General features: G+C 39.8%; 1 protein-coding gene across 5 annotated transcripts in view; it reads right to left on the bottom strand.

Moving 5' to 3' along the window:
• Positions 1-22,918, bottom strand: part of LOC129194948 (guanine nucleotide exchange factor VAV3-like) — a 71,184-nt gene extending 48,266 nt beyond the window's left edge. For 4 of the 5 annotated variants that reach the window (XR_008573833.1, XR_008573837.1, XM_054800517.1 and 1 more), the window contains exons 1-12: positions 22,310-22,918; positions 19,156-19,272; positions 13,461-13,516; positions 13,305-13,370; positions 11,306-11,414; positions 8,547-8,639; positions 7,124-7,192; positions 6,947-7,050; positions 6,729-6,828; positions 6,501-6,596; positions 557-625; positions 396-482 (exon numbers count right to left, since the gene is read on the bottom strand). Coding sequence is in view for 3 of the 5 variants with exons in the window: in XM_054800517.1 (XP_054656492.1) it covers positions 396-482; positions 557-625; positions 6,501-6,596; positions 6,729-6,828; positions 6,947-7,050; positions 7,124-7,192; positions 8,547-8,639; positions 11,306-11,414; positions 13,305-13,370; positions 13,461-13,516; positions 19,156-19,272; positions 22,310-22,513 (1,170 nt within the window). In the remaining 2 variants the exon portion in view is untranslated. The remainder of the gene's footprint in view (positions 1-395; positions 483-556; positions 626-6,500; positions 6,597-6,728; positions 6,829-6,946; positions 7,051-7,123; positions 7,193-8,546; positions 8,640-11,305; positions 11,415-13,304; positions 13,371-13,460; positions 13,517-19,155; positions 19,273-22,309) is intronic. The other variant, XM_054800526.1, reaches the window with a different exon arrangement.
• Between the last annotated feature and the right edge of the window lie 2,755 nt (positions 22,919-25,673).

Here is a 25,673-nt window from a genome sequence, read left to right as displayed (position 1 = left end):
TACCTATTTGAAATGGCTGATAGGCATGTACTGTATATACATTGAACCATGAGTGTATAAATAACCTTTAAACCCATAATCCACAGGTTGAGCCGAGGTTACTGAAGACCTTTCACCAACCACATGTTGAAATGTATTATTATTATTATTGTTATTATGATTGTTGTTTAGAATGCTGCCAAACTGACTATTCTAATTAAGGGAATAATTCTTGGTATAAATTGTGTGATGCTGCAAGCAACAGTTGTTGTTATCATCAGCTGATAACGTGTGCAAGCCGTCAATACGTTCTCACAGCTGTGGGGTGTGCAGACGTCTTTTTTTTCATAAATGTCCAAATAACCGCCAAAGCTTGAGGCCACTGGATTAGCACATGTGTGGAAGAAGTACAGTACCAGGTTTTCAATGCAGCGCTGGTACTCGTCCATCTCACGCAGAGTCTCGTTGTCTCTCTTCACCTCGTTGACAAACTGAGCCAAGTCCTGAAGACAAACAGGAAGTGCGCACGTCAAACATTTGCACCAGAACGTGGGCGTACATGGAAGTCTTTCCTTACTTTCATCGCATCCAGAGCCATTTTTAGGTTGCTCTTGTCCGCCTCGTCGTGAGTGTGCTTGACCAGCTCCTGGTGGAAACGTGGAGGACACAGAAGACAGAGATAGATACTTGTCTTTTTTTTAGTCCTTCATAGGGCAAGGAAGCATTTTTGGTAACTTCAGGGGAAATGGACAGTGTTTGCACAGCGATACTGTCACCTAGTGGCCTTTTATATGTATTACTGCCAAAAATCAGCGTATGTGAATAAAAATGGACCTTTTTTATGCCGGCCATTATTTACCTACTTGGTAAAATCAGATGCGTATCTAATTGATCTTTAATATTTCAATATATTGTTCATGTTGTAGTGAGCAGCCAGAGCCATTTCCTTTGATAAGCTTTGCAATAAGCTTCATTTCCGGTTCTGTGGTTATCATCACTCATCAAACGTCAGAAATCACGATTCTGTTTCACATGTTATATATGTATATATTTCAATTTGAGATTACAAGACCAAATTAAACATGTTTAAAAAATGATCAAATATATTTTTCAACAGATTTTTAGCTTGTTAAATATTTTGTTATTTTTTGTTTTATTATTATTTTATTGATTACTATTATTATGTTATTATTATGTTATTATATTTTTTCTCTTTCATTTCACCCCCCCTCATGGAACACACATATTTTTTTCATTCTTTTTGTTGTATATAAGGACATTTGTAACTTTACGTCTTTAGCAAAGATTATTTTATTATTTATATAAATATTATATACAGTGTGTGTATATATACTGTGTATATATATATATATATATATATATATATATATATATATATATATATATATATATATTACTTTATTAATATCATATATATCATATTAACATCATGATTACTAATTATTGTCTATTTTGAGTTGATATTTTTATCATTTTTTTATATTACATTTGTATTATTATTTATATATTTATTTGTATTATTTTATTTTTACCATTAGCTTGCAAAAAAAGCCAAAGAAAAAATAAAATAGACTTTTGCAATTCACTGAGATAAGTTTAGATGGATGTTTTTTCAAAAAATCTGTGGTTGAAGTCCAAATGATACCACTTTTATGTCTTTGGATTTTACGTTGTGCGCAGAACGTTGTTTCAATGTTGGGAAAAAACATCACTGGAAAAAAAACCTCACTGAAAAAAATCGTTATTGATGCCGAATGTGCAGGCACTGATCTGTTGACGACACCCCAGGACAACTTTGTGAAGGTCGCAGCCAACATATGAGCCCAGACGGCCCAATTATTCTTGCAATTTTAAGCTCCTCTTCCTTGTTGGACGTCTGCTGTGTTTTTAACATGACGTGATCACGTGACCTGACATGCTGAAAAGCTGTGGTCCTGGCCCAGTTCCCCGCCAGGCCCAAACAACCACTCAGTTCATTTCTGCTTGGTCACTCACTTCCTGTCTGATTCCTTCCCACCTTTTTTCTTCTAAAAGTGTCCCTTGAGGGATGGACACATCAATTCAACACTCCTGTTTTCATACTCATCCCGTCTGATGGCTACCGGCTGACCTTTGATCCAGATGAGAAGAGGCAGGCATGTGATGATGAGGCAATATACTGTAAGAGTTCATGTCATCTGAAAGCAGCACTGAATCAAAACACTGGCCAGTAACCAAAGTGCAATGTTCCACGTCATTGTAAGCCCAAAATGTGGACAATGTCGCCATCAAGTGGCCAAATGGAGATAACGTCTTTTATTACGATACATGTATTTTCATTTTACAGGAACTAAACACAATTTAAAAACTCTAAATTGTTACTAAAAGCGTGAAAAAAGACTGAGTTCCCATTAAAATTTCAGTTTCATTCTTATTAAAATTTTATGAAGCGAGTGTTAGTAGTATCTAGTCCTACTCCTTGAGTCTCATTATGTTTATTGTTATGTTTTTGTATTGTTATTTTTTAAAACAATTCAAAAATCACTTAAAGTTATGTAATTTTATTTACACGCACCTTATAATGCAATAAATAAATGTTTCTATGTAATCTAATGTAATGTTTCTTCTGTTCTTATTCATTTTCTTGTGTTTTTATTCTTTTTTGGGAGAATGAACAGAATAAGAATTTCATTGCATAGTATAACTACCTGTCTTACTGTGCATATGACAATAAAACTCTTGAATCTTGAAATCAATTTATCCGTTTTCCATGCCGCTTGTCCTCACTAGGGTCAACATCAATGTTTATTTATAAAGCACATTTAAAAACAGATCATGCTGCCCCAAAGTGCTGCACAGATCAAGAAAATAAAATGCTAGAAAAATTTAATGAAATAGCCAAAATAGGCAATGGGACAAGTATTAAAACATAATAGAAACAACAAGAAGTAGAAGAACAATTAAAACTTGTATTACAAATTTTACAAACTTAAAAAACAATAAATAAATAGATAAAAAATGTCCAAATTAGCTTGTCTTAAAAGCCAGTGAATAAAAGTGCGTTTTTAGTGGTGATTTAAAACATTCCACAGAAGGAACAGTTTTGATTTGCAAGGGGCGAGAGTTCAATAGTTAAACTGCAAAAACTCTGTCACCTCTTGTTTTTAGTCTGGTCCTGGGACAATATAAAACACACTGGTTACAAGACCTCCGTGTTCTGGTGGGAGTGTGCAAAATCAGCAAATCACTTAAATAGGAGGAGGCTAGATCATTTAGGCATTTAAAAGCAAGCAATACAATCTTAAAATAAATCCTAAAAGTAACAGGAAGCTAGTGGAGTTAAGCAAGCACAGGGGTCATGTGTTCATAACGTTTAATCCCCGTGAGCAGGCGAGCAGCTGCATTTTGGACAAGTTGAAGTCTATGAATGGAAGAGTGGGCAAGGCCACAGTAGAGGGAGTTACAATAGTCCAGGAGGAAATAAGCATACAGTATGTAAGACCCTTTCAAATTGTTTTATGGGTAGGTATGGCTTCACCTGAGCAAGACTCCTGAGCTGAAACAAACTTGCTTTGATCACTGAACTTATTTGGTTGTCAAGATTAAACGAGCTGTCAAAACAACAAGGTTTTTTTACACAGGGGTGGCAATAAGACGAAAGGGGGCCTAAAGCACTGTTGACGTCAGTGAGGGCTGTGTCAAAAAATCAGAACCTCGGTTTTATTTTCATTTAAGTTCAGAAAGTTAATTGACTGCCAGCTTTTTACGTCGCAGAGGCAGTTTTTTAAGGCCATAAGAGAATCAGCTTTGGATTGTAGGGGTAGTTATATTCCGACATCATTAGTGAATTGAACCCAGTAGTAGAAAGTACAATAAAAACAAGACAGGACCTAAAATAGAGTCTTGGGTCATCCCATAACCAAATGGAGAAGTCTTGGAAGAAAATGGACCAAGACTGACAGAGAAAGAGCGTTTGGTTAAGTATGACTGGAACGAATGGAGGACCGTGCCTTTAAGTCACAGGGGTATACTGTAGCCTATTCCAGCTGACTACGGGCGAGAGGCGGGGTACACCCTGGACTGGTCGTCAGCCAACCACAGGGCAATAATTTAGTAAATAAATCTATAAAATTTATATAAAATCTATAAACATAAATAAATATAAAAATAAATCTAATAATACATTCAACAATCACAGTGAATAGAAGGATGATCAACGTAAAAATAATTAAAATTAATAATGAATAAAACAGTGTATGGTAATAAAATGACAAGAAGAAGACCCTATGAATAAAGAGGAGGGGCTGCACCTCGCCCGGAAGTGGGACATCAGGGCCTCACCCTGGAGCCAGGCCCAGGGGAAGGGCTCTCAGGAGAGCACTTGGTGGTCTGTCCTTCACCCATGGGGCCCCAAGAAGCCATATGGGATCCCTCCCCCTTAGACACACCATCTACGGGGGAAAGCATAAGGGTCCGGTACAATATGCTTTCGGTGACGGTCGAGGGTGAGCGCCAGGGCATGGAATGTCACTTCTCTGATGGCGTCAGGAGCCTGAGCTTGTGCAAGAGGTTAAGACATTCCGACTTGACATAGTCTCATCTCGACCCACACTATGGGTTCTGGATCCAAACCCCTTGAAAGTGAATGGACCTTGTTCTACTCTGGAGTTGCTGCAGGGGAGAGGCGGCGAGCTGGTGTGGGCTTATTAATAGCCGCCTGGGCTCGGTGCCTCCGTGTTGGAGTCATCCCCAGTGACCAAGAGGGTAACTTCCCTGTGACTTCGAGTTGGGGAAAGGGTCTTTTGTGTCGTTTGTGCGTATGCGCCATATGGCAGTTCAGAGTACCCAGCCTTCTTGGAGTCTATCACCAGCTGGTGATTTTGTAGTTCTACTGGAAGAATTCAATGCCCATGTAGGCAATGACAGTGTAACCTGGTGGGGCGTGATAGGGAGGAACGGCCTCCCCCATCTGAACCCGTCCGATGTGATGTTATTGGACTTCTGTGCGAACCACAGTTTGTCCATAACAAACACCATGTTCAAACATAAGGATGTCCACAAGTGCACTTACGTCGCAAGTCTATGATTGGCTTTGTAGTCATATCATCAGACCTGCATTGGCATGTTCTGGACACTGGGGTGAAGAGAGGAGCTGAGCTGTCAACTGATCATCACCTGACAATGAGTTGCATTAGATGACGGTGGAGGATGCCGGATAGACCTGGTAGACCCAATCATGTAGTGAGGGTGTGCTGGGAATGTCTGTCAGAGTCTCCCGTTCTCCAAGTCTTCAACTCTCACCTGCTTCGCCTGGATCCCAGGGAAGGACGAGGATATTGAGTCTGAATGGGCCGTATTCCATGCTGCCATTGCTGAGGCAGCCGATCGGAGTTGCGGCCACAAGGTGGTCGGTGGCAGTTGTGGCAGCAAGCCCCGAACCCGATGGTGGACACTCGAGGTCTATCAAGCATGGATGGCTTGTGGGGCTCCTGAAGCAGCTGACAGGTACTGGCAGGCCAAGCGGCACATAGCTTCGGCTGTGGTCGAAGCAAAAACTCGGGTGTAGGAGGACTTTGGTGAGGTCATGGAGAACGATTTTCGGTTGGCCTTGAAGAGATTCTAGCAAACCATCTGACGCCCAGTTCACAATGTTTACAGTGGGGACAGAAGCCCGCGGACCTCAAATGAGGATATAGTTGGCACTGTAGCTGAGGTATCTGGTGTAGTCAAGACTCCCCAGTGGCTAAGCTGCGGGGGTGAACGAGTTTTTCCCGGAGGTCCTCAAGGCTCTGGATGTTGAGGGACTGTCTTGGCTGACGCATCTCTTCAACATTGCGTGGAAGTCGGGAACAGTACCTCTGGATTGGCAGACCGGGGTGGTGGTCCCCCTTTTCAAGAAGGGTGACTGGAGGGTGTATTCCAACTAGAGGGGGATCACACTCCTCAGCCTCCCTGGGAAAGTCTATTCTAGGTTTCTGGAGAGAAGGGCACAACCGTTGATGAGACTGGGGTGAAGAGGGTGAAAACCTTCAAGTTCCTTGGCACATACATCAGCGAGGACCTCACCTGGTCTCACAACACCCAACAAATCATCAAGAAGTCCCAAAGGAGACTGTACTTCCTGAGAAGACTGAGGAAATTTGGCAGTGACTGTATAAAGTTTGGGAACCACTGACCTTTAACACAAAGTTGAGATGCAGGCTATTTTTTCTTTACATATGGATAACTTGTTAACATACTATATGTACAGGGGTTGGTTTATAAACTGTAAGATATGAAAGTGGCCCACGCATCCTTTGATTTTTCAATACGCGAACCTCGCTGGGAAAGGCTTGGACATCCCTGATTTACACTGAACTTTATGTGAAAAAATACCGTTCCTTGTCTTATGAATTCATTTTGACATAATCCTGGTAATAAATAGAAACGCACGCAACAAAAAAAATGGAAGTTAAAATATTTCTTGATGCAAAAATATTTAAAAAATGCGATACAGTTGCAAAGTGTACAAACGTCCTTACCTGGAGGAGAAGGTGGTACTTGAGGACCCTCTGCATGGGGACCACGAGCAGGTCCCTCAGGGTGAACTTGCCATTGTTTGCCCTCTTGGAACACTCCTGGAACCAACAAAGCACAAAAAACGCATGCAGGCTGTAATGATGCATTCAGGGACACCTCCATTGCATTTCTTCATTTCTTTTTCAGACCACTTTCTGTCGATAATTCAACAAAATAAATGACATCCTCACCTCCAACTTAATTCGAACGTCTTCCTTCTCCTTGCAGATGAGGTCCAGGACTGCGATGGCAATCTCCACGCGGCTGCAGTAGATGCCATAGATGAGAAGCCTACAAGACACGGGTAGCACAGTGAGGTGGGGGGTACCTAATGCTATGGCAGAATGTGTTGTGTATTATAAGAGATGTACATAGAAGCACAGGAAGTTAGAATGAGTTCATGGCATGCCTTTCCTTGTAGCTGATGAAGATCTGGTAGAGATTCAAAGCGTTCTTGTTGAGGATCGAGTTCTGAACGTCCACCATCAAGCTCTTGTGAACCTTCACCAAGTCCTACAATGAAAATTGAAGGCTATTGCATGCTTTATTGATCACCTTTATTTTATAAAAAGATGGGGAAACTCACTGGAATGTTGACAAACACTTTGTCTATCTCAGCGACAGAGAAAAACTTCTTCAGAGGGTTGAGAAAATACTGCAAGAAGACAAAATAAAGTTGAACCAAAGTGCTGACAATCTCATTCAACATTAACATCAATGCATATTTATACATGACACCACTGCTTTGCGAATGAGGGTAAAGTGCAGGAGTACATACAGTATCAGGAAAAAACATGCAACACGTGAAAAATGGCAAGAAATGCAAGGTTATAGATGACCACAATGTATCCACCAATTATTTGTGATATGTTGTGTGTACATATACCATAAAATGTGGGGGAGGTTTTTTCAAAATGGCACGGCTGTGAGTGGCAGCTCTGTGTGTTCTCCTAATTTTCTTTCCTATGGATGTGGACTCGTCCACATCGAGACTTGTCTATTCAAGCACATTTTTACATGCCGTGAGAGCGAGGTCTCACATCGGCGTGGTTCCCAGTTTTACCCATTGAGGTAACAAAGACATATCGAGGCTGCAGAGCCGGAGCTAAGATCAAAGCAAAGCGGCTCGCAAGGAAGTGGAGATTCAAGCCTTCGGTGCCTTCTATCATCATAGGAAATGTGAATTCACTACTGAACAAGATCGACAAGCCAAACAATAAATAAAGCACACCGCACCAGCGGAGCTACTTTACGTGCGGCAGACTGACACGGCTGGACTGGATGGCACGGAGAATGGCAACAGCTTACAAGGACGCAGGCAGGAATGTTGGTTGCACGTGGTGTAGTTAATTATTGACTATTTTGGATCCAACACATCACTTAATGAATGATTAATGTGGTTAGCATGTAAAAAATGCATGTGAATGAATAGCGGTTAGCATTTTGGCCACACAGTCAGGAGATCTGGAAGATCTGGTTTCAAATGTTCTATTTGTGGAGTTTGCGTGCTTTCCTTTTTTAATCAATAATACAAATTGCATCCATGTCCATTTTGTCAGTTGTGTCGCTTTAAAGCAGTTTATATGCTTATTTTAAATCATCAAAAATCCAATGAAAATGCTCTACCTAGTGGTGGTGATGTTGAATTACACTTTCCATGAAGCGCTCAGCAACAAATGTCGTCATAAATTTGTCAAGATTGAAGAAAAATACATGATTTTTGGCTCATGGTGAGATCTCAAGCACTTTCACAGACATACAAAACGTGATCCAAATAAAAGTCTCACCTGTGTTCTGCACACAAAACAACAAATATAATATAAACATATTACAGTGGGAAACTATCTGCGTCATTTTTGCACACAGGAAAAAGTGTTAAATCGCCAGTGGCTAAACTATTGTATAAATAATATCCAGCAGTCAATAATGAATGTCAACACAGCGCTCATGAGGGAAAAGCAGCATCCATCATGGCGCATTTGATCACGTTTCAGGCAGCGTGCATGTACCTTCTCGATGGATTCCAGCGTCTCCGTGTACTTCTCCTCCGTCTGTTTGATCTCGGAGAGGCAGCAGCTACGAACGTCTAACTCGGCCTGCTTCTAGAAAAACACACACCGCTTTGAGAAAAAAGTTTTTTCTGCAAAAAACACTCTTTTGGTCTTTTTCAGTATTTCTTTTTAAATGTTTTTTGAAACGAAAAATGTTTTAAATTTTTTACAATCTTTTTTAAATTAAAAAAAAAATTTTTTACATATAAAAAATTGCAATTTTTAAAAAATACTGATAAAATGTAGAGAATACATGTACTCTACAGTACTACATAAGGATGGGATATCATTGCAAGATGGCGCCACTCTGGCTCCGGAAGCACAAGCTTTAGCAGTCAATCGATCCTCGCTGAATAGTTGCGATTCAGCACAATCCCACATGGATTTTTGGTCAAAAATTTTATTTTAAAATTTTTTTCAAATAATTATTCAAATAAAATTTTTTGTTATTAAAAAAATATATACTGTTGTGAAAATGTGTTTGCCCCCATCCTGATTTCTTTTTTTATTGCATGTTTGTCATACATAAATGTTTCAAACAAATGTAAATATTAGTCAGTGACAACACAACTGAACACAAAATGCAGTTTTTAAATCTTTTTTATTACTAAGGGAGGAAAAAAAATCCAAACCTACATGTTCCTGTGTGAAAACATGATTGCCCCCTAAACCTAATAACTGACTGGGCCACCCTTAGCAGCAACAACTGCAATCCAGCGTTTGTGATAACTTGCAATGAGTCTCTTACAGGGCTGTGGAGGAATTTTGTCCCATTCATCTTTGCAGAATTGTTGTAATTCAGCCGCATTGGAGGGTTTTCCAGCATGAACCGCCTTTTTAAAGGTCATGCCACAGCATCTCAATAGGATTCAGGTCAGTACTTTGACTAGGCCACTCCAAAGTCTTCATTTTGTTTTTCTTCAGCCATTCAGAAGTGGACTTGCTGGTGTGTTTTGGATCATTGTCCTGCTGCAGAACCCAAGCTGGTTTCAGTTTGAGGTCATGAACACATGGCCAGACATTCTCCTTCAGGATTTTTTGGTAGACAGCAGAATTCATGGTTCCATTTATCACAGCAAGTCATCCAGATGTCTTCTACTTTTGGTATGATGTTCTTTCCCTGCGGTGTTACTTTTACGGCAGATGTAATGGGACACACAGTTTCACAGTTTTTTCTCGTCAGACCACAGAGTATTTTCCCAAAGGTCATGGGGATCATTAAGATGTTTTCTGGCAAAATTGAGACGAGCCTTAATGTTCTTTTTGTTCAGCAGTGGTTTTCATCTTGGAACTCTGCCATGCAGGCCTTTTTTTCCATTATGGTCATGAACACTGACCTTAACTGAGGCAAATGAGGCCTGAAGTTCTTTGGATGTTGTTGTGGGGTCTTTTGTGATCTTTTGGATGAGTCATCGCTGCGCTCTTGGGGTAATTTTGTTTGGCCGGCAACTTCTGGGAAGGCTCACCACTGTTCCATGTTTTCGCCATTTGTGGATAATGGCTCTCACTGCGGTTCGCTGAAGTCCCAAAGCTGTAGAAATGGCTTTATAACCTTTTCCAGACTGATAGATCTCAATTAATCTCAGTTAAATTATGTTTGAACAGGCGGGTTCAATGTTTTTTTCACACACAGCCATGTAGGTTTGGATTTTTTTCTCCCTTAATAATAAAAAGCTTCATTCAAAAATTGCATTTTGTGTTCAGTTGTGTTGTCATTGACAAATACAGTAGTACCTCGCATAATGTAAACCTCCTTTTACGTAAATTCCACTGAACGTAAAAAAATTATGTAAAGTGTTTGCATCGTATAAATTCCATCTAGCGTAAAGCGTCAAGTCGGTGCAAGTTTTTTTTTTTTTTTCCCAATCAACTTTATTAATGCCTCAAGTCGGTGCAAGTTCAGACTAAGTAGTCGCCCTTAAACTAACTTAAACAATTAAGTTAAGTTACAAATTAGAATTTTGCACACAGCATTATCGTGTAGTGCGTGTGCGTTTGTCTGTGAGACCAGCTGACTCTTAGACTCTTTGAGTCGCGTTTCGACTCAGGCTAGTCCTCCTCCTCCTTCTCCTCCTTCTTCTGCCTCCACTTGCGCTCCTGATCAAGACATCTCGTGAACGGTTTTTGTTTTTCAGTTTTATTTATTTACAGTAATCTTATTTATTATCTTATTTTATATTGGAATGTTACTCTTATGTTTATGCTAACGTTTTCTTATATTTTCCCACCATATTTGGTGGACTGTGAATATTTTGAAGGGCCAAAGGGGTGAGTTTGGGAAGATCTTGGAACGGATTAGGCTATTTACATGTATTTTACGCTTCGTATAACATAAAAACCCTAAAACATAAACGTTCTTGGAACAGGTTATTTACGTTGTAGGGACGTCTACTGTACTTAAATTTGTTAGATGATCTGAAACATTTAAGTGTGACAAACATGCAAAAAAATAAGAAATCTGGACGGGGGCAAATCACTTTTTCACATCACTGCATATTTTTCCCAGAAAATATTTTTTCCATAGAAAACACATCTCATTTACCCTAACTTGATAATCATTTATAAATACGTGATAAAACAGATAAAATGTTCAGCATGTAGTGTACAGTACCATGTACTCTACACCCTGGACTTCACGTCAGTGCAAGATGGCAGCGCCCTGTTTCTACAGTAGCAAGCATGGCACTGGTGCGAGCATGAGAGTTCGTAGTGTGTACCTGCTGTTCAGTCCGCATAAGGTCTTCATAAATCTCTCCACCTGCGCAGACTTCTTCCAGCCCGTACACCACCGTGTACAGCTCATCCTCATCCTCCATAGCATTTTCGCTACAAACAAAAACATTCATTATCAACCCCATGAATAAATATTTTTAAAATATTTTTTTCTGTTTAACTACCCATCCATAAATTTTCTATGCCGCTTATCCTCATTAGGGTCGCAGGGGTGTGCTGAAGCCCATCCCAGCTGACTTCGGGCTCACATTCATTCTGTTTAACTAATAATCACTAATTAAAAATGTATGTTTTTCTTCTTTTCTTTTGAATGAGATGACAGAATGTTTCTCTTCTAATGTTCTGAGCTCCCATTTCCAAGCCAGTGTAAAATTGAATAATGAATAACAAATAATAAAATAAACAGTAAATCATCCATTTTCTCACATTTCTCTCTTGTTTAAACACTCTCAAAGTTCAAATTTCATTTGAATTTTAAGGATCAACCTACGAGGCTGGACGCAAGAAATTATTAAGTGACTCACGCGTATTTGACTCCTCTGACCTCGTCCTGGCGCCGTTCGGCTGTAGCATTTTTGTATCCTTGTTAAAACATATTGCTCCTGTAGTAGTATTTTACTCCTCCTCATCGTCCTCCATGAACCAAGTTTCAGTTACAGTATTCCGGCGCCCCACAGCAACGTACCTTCTGCCTTCTTTCAGCATGTATGATCGCTAGTAACAGGAAACAGGAAGTGCTGCACGAAGGAGATTGGTGTAGCGCCAATTAGAAAGCAGAACACAATGGGGTCTCCCTTAGCCAATCAGGACTGTTGTGGCTCTATATTTAGCCAGCTACACATACTGATATGAGATGGAGAGACTACATCTTTGCTCCAGCTGCACGCCTTCTCTCGCATGAGTATACAACACCCTCTACTGGTAGCAGTAGTAACTATAATAACAGATGCATTCAACAGAGCGCCAAGAGATCGCTCTAATACACCACAACGATGCAGAATACAATGAGCGTTCATATGCTGTTAAAAAAAAACATGCACAATTGCACTTAAAAAAATATGCAAAACCAAGCCAATCCGCGAAAGGTGAACCACGATGTAGCGAGGGAACTGTAAATTCGGGTGTATAAGCTGCTACTTTTTTCTTAAACTTTGAACCCTGCGGCTTACACAGCGGTGTGGCTAATTTATAACCATGTTGTAATCTCGTGACATCGCCTGCACTTCAGAACTACTTCTAATCGTTTCAGCTGTGTCGCTCAGGAATCAGTCTTTGGCAGGAGCCAATGACGAGCTATAAGAGAACGCATGACGAGCTTGTCAACCCAAATCACAGGAGGTCCATCCATCTATCCATCTTCTATGCTGCTTATCCTCACTAGGGTCGCAGGTATGCTGGAGCCTATCCCAGCTAACTTCGGGTGAGAGGCGGGGTACACCCTGGACTGGTCGCCAGCCAATCACAGGGTACATATAGACAAACAATCATTCACACTCACATTCATACCTATGGACAATTTAGAGTCTCCAATTAACCTTTGGAATGTGGGAGGAAATGTGGGAGGAAACCCACGCACAGAAACTCCACACAGAGATACCCAACGGAGACTCAAACCCAGATCTCCTGACTGTGTGGCCAACATGCCACACAGAGTGAGGGGACACAAGGGAGCTCATGAGCTCCCTGAGCTCCCTGAGCCACACTATATGCCATTTTATGATGTGGACATGTGCGACTTATAGTCCGGTGAGGTTTATAAAAGTACAAATCTATTTTTCTCTCTAAATTTTGTGTGTGCGGCTTAAACACCATCTTATACACCGGAAATATTCAATAATAATCATGTTTTGTAATACATAGGTCCTCCTTTTTAAAAAGGTGTTTGGCAAAGGTTTTTCATGTCGTCAGAGAATAACAAATAAACAGCGATGGAGCGAGAGCTCTGATGTAGGTTCTGACAGGGAGTGAAATAATGATACATACTCAATCAGGTCTTCCAGGTGATTGTAAATATCCTCGTCCTTTAGGCTTTCCTCTATGGGAAAAGGCCTACAGATGACAGATGAGGGTCAGTGTTAAGATTGGAAGGATAGCAATGTTGAAGCCACATTTGGTGTCCTGATGATGACCTGGACTTACTTGAATACTCCTTGTGCGATTTCCGTGTGCGAGAGCTTGGATAGCGTGTCAATGACCTGGTGAAAGAGCATCAAGTCATGAAAGCCACTTCATGACATCACTGTTCTAGAATCAGTTTTAAATCCTAAAATAAAGTTACATGCTGTACTTGAAAGCACACATTCTTGTGTTGCAAATGTGAGGATTTGTGCCTTGTCTTTATCATGACTGTTTAATTAAAGATGATAAAGATAAAACACAGGCATGCTACTCCCAAGTCATAAACAGGCAATCGCTCGTTAAACTTTGCAGGATTTCATGCCAAAAAAACTATGCAATTCATTTAACATAATACAGACATTTGGTGGGGGTTACCTCCAATTATTTTTACTGAATAAAGTAATGGGAAAAGCGGCATGGAAAATGAATGAATGAATGAATAAAGTAATGTTTTCTTTGAAACTGCTTATATTTTTTTTATGGCAAAAAAACAAAATTACAAAAATATATAACACTGTTATATAATTAAAGTGTAAAATTTTATTTTAAGGTTTATTTATTTATTTAAAGTGATCCCTCGGGGGATTCCCTCGTACTGCTGGGGGACTTCAACACTCATGTTGGCAGTGACAGTGAGACCTGGAAAGGCGTGATTGGGAGGAACAGCCCCTCTGATCTGAACCCGGCGATGTTTCCGTTATTGGACTTCTGTGCTCGTCACACATTGTCCATAATGAACACCGTATTCAAGCATAAGGGTGTCAACGTGTGCACTTGGCACCAGGACCGCAGTTCGATGATTGACTTCGTGGTCGTGTCGTCAGACACATGTTTTGGACACTGGGGTGAAGAGAGGGGCGGAGCTGTCAAACGACAACACTTGGTGGTGAGTTGACTCCAATCGTGGTGGAGGATGCCGGTCAGACCTAGCAGGCCCAAACACATTGTGAGGGTCTGCTGCTAATGTCTGGCAGAGTCCCCTGTCAGAAGGAGTTTCAACTCCCACTTCCGGGAGAGCTTCGACCATGTTTCGAGGGAGGCGGTGAACATTGAGTCCGTATGGGCCATGTTCTGTGCCTCTATTGTCAAGACAGCTGATCAAAGCTGTGGCTGTACGGTGGTCGGTGCCTGTCGCGGTGGTAATCCAAAAACCTGTTAGTGGACACCAGCGGTGAGGGATGCCGTCCAGTTGAAGAAGGAGTCCTATCGGGCCTTTTTGGCCCATGGGACTCCAGAGACAGGTGACAGGTACCAGGAGGCCTGGTGGTCTGCAGCTCTGGTGGTCGCCAAGGCAAAACTTGTACATGGGGGAGTTCAGAGAAGCCATGGAGAAAAAAGATTCTGGACCACCAGTCGCCGTACCAGATGGGGGGAGCAGTGCACAATTAACACCGTGTATCGTGGGAATTGTGCTGACCTTGACTCAAGATGTTGTGGACCGTTGGAAAAAATTCTTCAAAGACCTCCTCAATCCCACCGACACATCTTCCAATGAGGAAGCAGTGCCTGGAGACTCCACATTAGGATCTCCTATCTCTCGGGCTGAGGTTGCTGAGGTAGTCAAAAAGCTTCCCGGTGGCAGGACCCCGGGGGTGGATGAGATCCACCTGGAGTTCCTTAAGGCCCTGAAAGCTTTGGGGCTGTCTTGGTTGACACGACTCTGCAGCATAGCGTGGAAAAAAACATATCATTTGTCTTTCATATTAATTGTTTTTATGATGTTCTCCAATTTATGAAAGGTTCTCATTGCCTTTCTGGTTTTAATTATCAACTTCAGTGATTAAAAAAATATTTTTAGTTCAAAAGAAAAACCTGTGAATGTTTGGTTTATATGACATCACTCTGGATTTATGAATATGGAATTTGCCTAATAAACAAAGACGTTTCACAGCATTCTCCACACTTTTATGAATGTTACATTGTAGAAACAAGACCATTTCCTCTGATATCAATGAGTGTATTGACGGATCTAAACAGTAAAATACAAACTTCTGTCCAGAATGATTGAGAAATTGGACATTCATAAAAAAAGTGCTTTATTGACTCCTTTTCAATTTTGCATAATGAGCCTTGTGATGAAACCCCCTCAATGAATTTGGCTAGACGTGAGTTGCAAGGGTAGAAGTGGTTTAATGTGTATTTCTTTAACTTTAAATGGAATGAAAAATCTATTGCGCTCATTCCAAATCTTTTCAAATGGGATATGAGGGAAGGAGTTTCTCCAGAACACAAGAGCTGTAGGTGGGCAAATTCTATCCAAACTCAGTGTATTCCTTATGTGTTCACATTTACCATCCAAACTTTTCCTTCTACCACTCATTAAGCTTGGAGAAACTCCTTCCATCAGTTCACCCTGGATAAATGAATTAAATAGTTGTGTAAGCTGGGCTGGGATTCCCTTAATTACTCTTTCATAATCAATAGGATCAATGTCAATATTATTTTTTTTAACAAATGTGTTATGGTCATATGATGTTCCATTTTTATCAAAAAAGTCGGGGGAAAAAATTCTATTGTTTTCGATGCATTGTTTGTGGAACATGGACTTGTTTCTATGTAAAATGTATTGATTATTCCAGAAAATCCACTTGTGAGGAAAGAAGTTATGTTTGTAGCCAACTTCCATGAATCCAATGCTTGTTTTTGGTAAAGAGACAACTTTATGGTAACTTAGAAGATTTAAAGTTGCAAGTCAATAGAAACGTAAGGCCACCACATTTTTAAAACAGGAGCTTGGGAAAAACAAACCATGGTGTCACACATCAGACATTTTTTGACCCATTTGAATTTTTTGACCCATTTGAATTTGAACATATGGTTGAGAGTGAATGCCATTAAACCCTCCTTCAGCGTTGTTTCTAATCATTGTATTCCTTTTAATACCTGTATACTATGTTTATTTTTTTTTTCCATATGAATTTAAACACTGTAGAATTTATTGCAAAGGATTCATTCGTCGTAGCTAGTTATAGTGCCGTTTTGTGGAAGGGATTGCATGTATTAATTGGGCTCCTGCACGCACGCATACAACACACCCACACACATTATTATACAGGTAGCAGTTAAAGGGGAAGCAGTATTTTTGTCTAGTTTATTGAATGTAAATAAATTGATGTGTACACTGTGAGAAATGTATTTTTCGACGCAAAGACACACAGAGGAATTGCTTTTGCTGCACGGGCTTTTATACGGCAAGTACTCACCGCTTGTGTGTGTCGTGGAGCACGTGCTTTCGTGGAGTACGTGTTCTGCACAGTCACTGTGCTTGCGCAAAGTGACTTTACACCCCTAACTTTTCCATTTTTAACTTGTGGCACACGCAAGGGTCACGCATTCCTCCCAATTACGGTATCTTTCTCCGGGTTTTGTGTGCTGTCCGCAGGTTTGAAAATCCGTGGGGGCCATGTGCCTCTTGCCATTTTCCCCATTTTTGCATGTAGCCAGCACATAGGAGCAGGTACGTCTGGATGTAAGACCCGCTGAAGATGTTTCATCTGTGCGTGGAAGAAGCGCTTGATGAGGTATAAGATGTAACAGAGCTGCATGTGTGCAGCTTCCTGTGTCGACACGGCTGTGGCTTCTTGGAATCAAGTCATGCGACTTGGATGTGAGTCAGAAACGAATCTCAATTTTGATGACTTTTAATTTGACTTAACAATATCATCAAAGACTTGCTCAACTCAACTTGGACTTTAACATCAAAGTCAACTTGAATCGCTCTTTAGTTTGATGACTTGAAAATACTTGAGCACTTGCGTAAAATGTGTCCCCATTTAAAGTATTCAACTAACTTGATCGTTAATATGTCATTTCCAGAAAGACAACATATTTTCCCCACAGAATCTGCCTCATTGAGCGCATCCATTAAGGTCCAATCAGTTTTAAGAACAACGAATGTGTGGATTACATAAATGCTGAATACTATGTCAGCACTCTTTCTTTGTGACTGTCTTGTCATGCTGGTCTTTTTTATGTCAAAAGTAAAACAATTCAAAATGCATTCATTGTATTGTATTGGTTCCAGACAACCGTTCTTATGTCGAATTGTTCTTAAGTAGGGAAAAAGGTAATATTACCAATGATATAGGTACTACATGTACGTGTATACATATACAGTATATGTGTATGTATATAAATATGAGTTTGGATGCAGTAGTAATATTAAACGAGGATAATTAATGAAAAAAACAATAATAAAAGTGATATAATAATACGTAATGATAAATGTATTTACCTTTGAAGAGGAGTGGTCGAGCATACGCCGTTGTGGAGGAGTTGGAGGAGGAGATATTGAAATAAAGGACAAATTGTCATCATCATTAGACTCTTCTAAAAGAGGTAGTGTTCTGTGAGTGGTGTAGAATTAAGCAGGCCTATTAACTCTTCATAAACTTTAATCACACGCTCTGTCCGGGTTGTATAATTTAGCTTTCCATTTAGCTTTATCTCCCCAGCCTAACTCTTCCTCTGTTGGTCCCATTAGCTCTAACGCTGCCTCTGTTGGTCCCATTAGCAGTGTCACAGTGCCCTCTACTGGTCAAGCAGGTACAGTAGCAGTATAAATACTGATTGAGCGACTACAAGGCAAAATAAAATAAAATATACACCAGTCGGCTTGTGTTCGTATCCGCGAATGTTCGCTAGTCGGGTGTTCGTAAGTTGGGGACCTAGTGTATTTGTCAAATGTAATAGATTGTTACATTGTTAAAATGGCATTTTATTTGGTAAACACTAAACAAGTGCTTATGACTTCTGAGGACTCAAAATTTTCAAGGCTATGGCTTCGGACTTGATTTGAGGCTTGTCTTGGACTTGCACATCTTTACTCGAGACTTGACACGAGGCTTGACATTAAAGACTTGAGACTTACTTGTGACTTGCAAAAACACTGACTTGCTCCCATCTCTCTTAGCTAGTAGTGATAGTAGTACTGTAGTGGCAGTACTACCAGTGGTGGTAGTAGTAACAGCAGTTGTAACAGTAGTAGTAGTAGTAGTAGGAGTGTCAATAGTAGTAGTATTGATGTTGTTACTAAGTGATGAATGTGGGTTATGTAGTGAAGCTGTGTAGTGTTAGCAATAGTAGTAGTACTGTAGTAGTAGTAGTAGTCGTAATGTAGTTACTAAGTGATGAATGTAGGTTATTTAGTGATGTCGTGTGCTGTTAGTAGTAGTAGTAGTAGTCGTAGTAGTAGTAGTAGAAGTAATGTGGTCAGTAAGTGGTATGAATGAAAGTAGGTTATGTTGTGATGTTTTATAGTCTTAGTGGTTCTTATCCTGTCTTTATGTCTTTATGTGTTTATGCGGTGGTGTAATCCATGGTGCGTCTATGAGTGTTGTAAATTGGCACATGAGGCTGCAAGTGGATTAGCCTGGAGGACATGTTTGACATGTTCCCTTCTGGAAAAACCTCTTCTCCTGCTCGGTGGTCAACAAGGCTGGCTGGAGCTCATCCAACACCACCCTGACTTCCTCACCACAACAACGACGATGGCAGAGTCACGCCTGCCAGAAGAAGCCTGCCTGGATGAGATTATCGCAACATATCTCCCTGTGGGATTATCAGATTAGACTGCAAGCTTCTTTGGACCTCAGCGCACTCCACTGGAAGAAAATAGTTTCTTTGAAGGGAACTGCACGCATAGAACTTTAAACCGGACCGCTGTGCATCTTCTGAAAACGACTAACATTGTGTTAGCGCTATTAATCACCTTTACCTTTCCAAAGTCCCGCACATCAAACAGGTCGAAGGCCTCGAACAGCTCGCTTTTCTTCATGCCGAACACGTTGCAGCAACACGTCAAGAAGGTGCGGATGTTCTTCAAACACAGGAACTGCAATGAATAATTATATTATAGGTCTCCTTTACTAATGTATAGAATGCATTAAAACTATCCATCCATCCATCCATTTTCTATGCCACTTCTCTTCTTTAGGGTGGCAGGAGCATGCTGGAGCCTATCCCAGCTGACTTCGGGCGACAGGCGGGGTACACCCTGGACTGGTGGACAATTTAGAGTCACCAATTAACCTAACATGCATGTTTTTGGAATGTGGGAGGAAACCGGAGTACCCGGAGAAAACTCACACACACACGGGGAGAACATGCAAACTCCACACAGAAATGCCCAAGGGAGAATTGAACCCAAGTCTTCCCGATCTCCAGACTGTTACTGTGTTGGCCAACATGCTAACCACTAGACCACCGTGCGGCCCTGCATTAAAACTAGTAACTGTAAAATGATTAAAATGTTTAATCAGATTAATCATGGGTTTTAAATGAATTAATCATGATTAATCAACATTTGAAATGATGTCTGAAATATGCCCATTTTTACTGTATTTTATTGAAAGCAAGATAAATGTATTATATATATTTGCATGTATTAACAGGTCCAAATTAACTGAAAATTTTAATCAAGCTAAAAGATACCACACGTCTTAAAATATCTATTTACCTAACACTACTTTCTTTAATAGTAGCAGAACATTTGAATCCATCTATCCATTTTCTATGCCGCTTCTCCTCATTAGGATCACACTTTATTTAAACCATGTTATTATGAGCAATTTTGCATTCAAAGACATCACCTAATTTAAGGTAAATTTACTTGTTTTCAGTGTATGTTCCAGCATATTTCAATGTAGCAAATTGTACATCCGAATTAAGAGTTATGAAGTGAGTGATAACAATATAACCTGTTATTATGAGCAATGTGGGGTTGCGTTCAAAGACACCACGTGATTTAAGTTGAATTCACATTTCGAGTGTATTTTCAGGGATTTCCGAGCATACTTAAATGCAGAAAATTGTACTTCCGCATTTAGAGTTACAAAGTGAGTGATAAGAATATCCAGTTATTGTTATTGTCTTTCTGTTTATTTAGACGCATAATAAAAACATTGTTGTGATGTTTGAAGTGTCCCTGAATGCATTTCACGGTCGTGTAGTGACAATAAGGAAGTGTTGTTCCAACCACGAAGGGACAAGACGCAGTTGTGAGTTGGAAATCCATATATGTTGCTGGAATTGCACCGCAGTTGATGAGTTCAGGTTAGATTAATGTTATAAAAGAGCGTCAGAATCTGTGGTGAACTACCCTGTGTTGTCGTCTGTCGTCATAACAGTGAGATGTCGCTTGCCATAAGACGTATGCGTTAATTACGCAAAAAAATTAACGTAATCAATGAAATAAATTAGTTACCTCTGTTAACGCCCTAATTAAAACACAACATGGCAACGTGTGTGAGGCGTATTTCATGCTTAAACCTGGAATGTGTTGTGAACAATGGCAATTGAAGAGAGAAGAGGTTCTGGAGCTCAATCTAATCTAATAAGCCCAACGGTCACTTTCATTGTAAATATTGACCCATATCAGAGGAGAAGGGCAACATCAAGCTAGCAGGACGTTTGGAGGGGGGAGAGGAGTGAGCCGTGTGTTAAAAACAGACATTTTTATGGGCACATCAATTACTCACAGATTTTCATCATTCGAGGGGATCTACTGTGCATAATTTTCCTCTAACAACAAAGCACATTGTGATTTTTTAAACAATTTTGGAGTGAGCAGCAAGCATTGAAATGGGAGATGTATTGTGGTTGCCTGTGACCAAATGCACCATTTTGGCCCATACATCTTGTTTGCAGCATATGTAGCATGATGAAAGCAGCACTTGAAGGACATGTTCTTAATCGCACAACACTGCTTGCGCTGTGTGACCGTGTTTCCATGAAGGAAGATGATAGTGGGTCAGCAGGGCACCATGAAAGGAGCACTTTTAAAATGGAGGCCAACTAGGACACATGCTTTTCACCAGTGTGCACAGCCTACGGCTGCAGGCTCTTTGACTATTCAGCACTTTTATTGTCTATTCTACATGGGGGATGCACTAAAATCCTTACTGTTGTGTCTTATGGTTATAATAAACAGTTGGAAAAACAGCACAACGGCATTTCCTTATGGTTTCCTCATTTGTGAGTTTATATAAATTGTAAACAACGTAGAATGAAGTGAAGTGAAAGGCTGCTTGTAGTACAGATTAAGAGCTCCCTCGTAACGGGTGGATCAAAAGCAGGATTTTATCAAGGTCCCTCAAGAGGCTGCGGGACAAACTAGCACAGAGGGGTCAATTGCAATATGACATTTTTAGAACTTTTTTTTTTTTTTTACTTTAGAGTCTGAATCACATCTAGAGCTCATTTTATCTGTTGGTTTTGGATGATGCTGATCTCAAGGAGGAAACGATGACTTTGTTAAATTAACAACAGGGTTTTTTTGTGCACATGTTTCAGCACACAAAAAATCTAACCTAAACTAATGAAGTGCGATATAAGGGAGGTTTTGACTTAACAATGTTTATTATATTTATAACAGTAAATATATAAAATATATTGTATTTATTGTATTATTATATATCAAATATTTAATAATAATACAATACAAATTAACTAATACAAATATTCATATTCAATATTCATACAAATGCAAGTGCAGTGTATAACTGCATCATATTGTAGAACTACATATCACGTTTCTGTTGCCTTATTAGAAGATATTTTTGATAGACTATTAATCTTTTTTTTATTATTATTAGCCCACCGGTGCAAAAGTATTGTTACCAAGATGTTTGTTATTAACTTGCTACTATTATTGATTTACTCAGTAAGTAAGTAGAAGTATTGCTTTTACTGCTGACATTTCCAATTAAAACAAAAGCATTATGATTTTTATTGTATTTTATATTATTTTATCTGTATTTATTATTATTAATTTATATAATTTTGTACCATTTATGATACAGTTCTCATTTTGGATCTCATTAGATAGTACAACTAGAAGTTCTAAGTGTGTTGTGGAGTCCTGGTGGTACCTGAGACATCTGCGGCCTGAAGTTGATCTCCTTCAGGTCAATGCTGCGAGCTCTCAGGTTGTTGAGCAGCTGACACAGCAGCACGCCGTCGCGCAGCATTTGCGCCAGATCAAACACCTGCGCAGAGTCCGCAGTGACACGATGGTTGACCGGCAGCACCTTGCAGCCAATCAGCCACAGGGCACACTGCCTCCAGTATTCCATAACAGTCCTGGTAACTCAATTTCCAAACAACAAGTTTATACTCCAAGACGTGGTGTCTTCGACATGATGAAAGATGGTTTCCCTGAAGGGAGCAGCAGCCTTATTGAGAGGGAGGAGGTGCCTGACTGCAGCAATTTAAGTGCTTGGCCAAAGCTTCCTGTGGCTGCGTGGACTTCCCCCCTTCTTCCTTTAAGTGACATTTACACACAGATGGTCGTCTGTGTCAAATGTAAACTCTTAATATCCCTGTGATTATTTCCATTCATCTAGGTCACTGTATTCTCAGGGCATTCAATCGATCGCAACTGGATGGTTCACATTGTTTTAGAAGACATTTCGTCTCTCATCCGAGCAGGCTTCATCAGTTCATGCTCAAAGACTAAGTGGGACACACACCAGTCAGACTGGATAGGATTTCCAATTGTATTATTATGAATAATGATATTATTAAAAGGGACTGGCATGTCTGTGTTTTCCTCCCTGGGATTAGTGTGTCTGATGTTAAGCTTCACACTCCTGTGGAATTCCCTTTCATGCAGCCATTGTCCCGCCTCTGTTGCAGCTCCATTCGCTTTCACTAGTATTTTTGTGCTGGCAAAGTCCTTCCTTGTTAGCATCCTATTAGCTAGTACGGGTGTAATGATTAATCTCCCACGTCGGTGTATCGATTTATATTCCTATGATCCAAGTACATCAATCTGTGTTCGGCAAGTTGCCATTCTGGACCACATATATCGATCGAACATCGTTTAAAAGGTAATCAATCGATTGCATCGATACTGGGAAATAAAGCATTGGATGCGTGTGGGTTTTTTTTAGCACTTTTAATGATAACAGACGTTACTCGAATCAGTCTGCCTGTCTGTGATGTCATTGCCTCGTGCCAGCAGACAACAAAATGTAGCATGGTGGATGGCAGAGGACAAGCTGGCAAGTGACAAATAATTAAGCACCATTGCGGTCCAGTGTGTAGAAACACTTTGACTTTTGCAAAGAGGGAGATGTTCTAAATAAGTCGCCCACTGTTTGTAGGATATGTAAAGGTCAAGTAAAATACCACGGCAACACGACAAATCTGTCGAACCAACTACTGAGGCACCATGGGATTTCACACAAAGCCGACCATCCAGGCACCTCTTGCACTCTTCCTGCTGCAGCAGCAGCGCAAAGTAACATCAGCTCTTACTGCACTGACTGTACTTTCATTGAAAATTTATTGAATATTGAAAATGAGAGCAAAAATGTTAACCTCCTGTTACTTCAACGTGAAGTGTTGGTTGCATTTTATTCAAATAAAATGTGAATGCATTTGCCATTAATTGTTGTTTACTTGTTTGTTTATATCCATAATTAAATTATACAGTAGACGCCCCTACAACGTAAATAATCCGTTCCGAGAACCTTTATGTTCTAGGATTTTTATGTTATACGAAGCGTAAAATACATGTAAATGCTGCATTGCACAGTGCCCTCTACTGGTCAAGCATGTACAGTAGCAGTATAAACACTAATTGAGCGACTGACTACAAGGCAAAATAAAATAAAATATAGACTAGCCAGCTTGTGTTCGTATCCGCGAGTGTTCGCTAGTCGGGTGTTCCTAAGTTGGGGACCTAGTGTACACATTTTTATAGTTTTAGAATTATAGTTTTACATTAATAAAACAATTCTAAATGCATATAATTGATAAATTAGCGTTTAAGGTTACCTTCATTGAATACTACTGTTCCCACCGACATGATGTGGAAGTGAGACGCCACACTGACACAATCATCCTAAGTTATTTCTTGAATTCGATAGTGTTCTCGCCTTCTTTAGCAAAATGCTGGCACTTGCAACTTTCTTTGGCTCCATTTTGGGTTACAGTATTGAGTTATGAAACACTAGTAAATTAAAGAAACAACTCATGTCAAAACAGGAAGGTGGTGGCTGTTTATCTCGCTGCCACATTTTGTCTTTGGGGACAGTCGTCAAGAATGATGTCTTCATTGAATATAAAGTAACCTTAAATGGTAATTTATTGCTTTCATTCATCATTTATATGTATTTATATGCATTTCCAACTGTTTTCTGCATGTAAAACTATATTTGTAAAATTATAAAAATGGGTTTTGTGTTAACATTTTTGGTTTTCTGGAATGGATTAATTGGATTTACATGATTTCTTATAGGAGAAATTGATTCAGTTAGCGTCCATTTTGGTTAAAGTCCCACCTTCTGGAACGAATTAATGACGCTAACCAAGGTTCCACTGTATTTTATCTTGTTTATTTATTACTTTTTTAAAATATTTATTTTTAAATTATTTTAAATATTAATGTTTAGACTAACAAGTGTGACGATGACAAAATTCTCCTATTTGCTGAGCTAGACAAAGTCCTTAAAATCCTCCAGGGGTGTTTGACAAGTGAATTATCTCAACATTTTTACTGTACTTGACAAGAAGATTAAGCAACATTTAGTATAGTTTTCCACTTTAATACTCACATCTTTGTGATAAAAAGCGTCACTCTCAGCTTCATCTCTAGAACTACTGCCTTCTCTGCAGCTGACAATGACACATCATTCACAAACTAATGAATTGTGTTTTGCAAATAAGAAACATACCTAAGTATCTAACAAATGCAGTCTGCTTTTGAAACAAATACAGCATGTTTTACACATACAAAGGAACATATTTCGTCAATTACAAAAAAATATCCTAACGTACGAAAAACAATTCTACAACTACGAAAAACTATTGTCACAATCTTACCACTGTCCCATGATTTTTGGCACTAATCTTCCGCCTTGCAGTTCCACACACAAATGCACTCTGTTTTACACAAGAAAGCCAGTAAACTTTCGGATAAATTGCCTGTAATTTGCATATCACAACAGCAGTTGGCGCTGTTGAATCAATTTAAGGCCGCCAGGACGATATTAATTTTATTCATGTTCACACGCGACACTCTATGATATGTAGTGAACTGAGTGTGCAATGCGTATTTGGGGCATAGTCGCAAGTGTCACTAATTCATTAGTGAAAAATGAGGACTTGTAATAACGCATCCTCTTCACATTGATTTATATGAAGGCACCAACACATCATCAAGATCGCAATTGTCTGTCACAAGAAAGAAGAATCGATCAAGAATCGATCATAGTTAAATAAACAAAG

Source organism: Dunckerocampus dactyliophorus, chromosome 2 (assembly GCF_027744805.1).
Source record: "Dunckerocampus dactyliophorus isolate RoL2022-P2 chromosome 2, RoL_Ddac_1.1, whole genome shotgun sequence".
Classification (NCBI taxonomy): domain Eukaryota; kingdom Metazoa; phylum Chordata; class Actinopteri; order Syngnathiformes; family Syngnathidae; genus Dunckerocampus; species Dunckerocampus dactyliophorus.
This window is presented reverse-complemented; position numbering and strand designations above follow the sequence as displayed.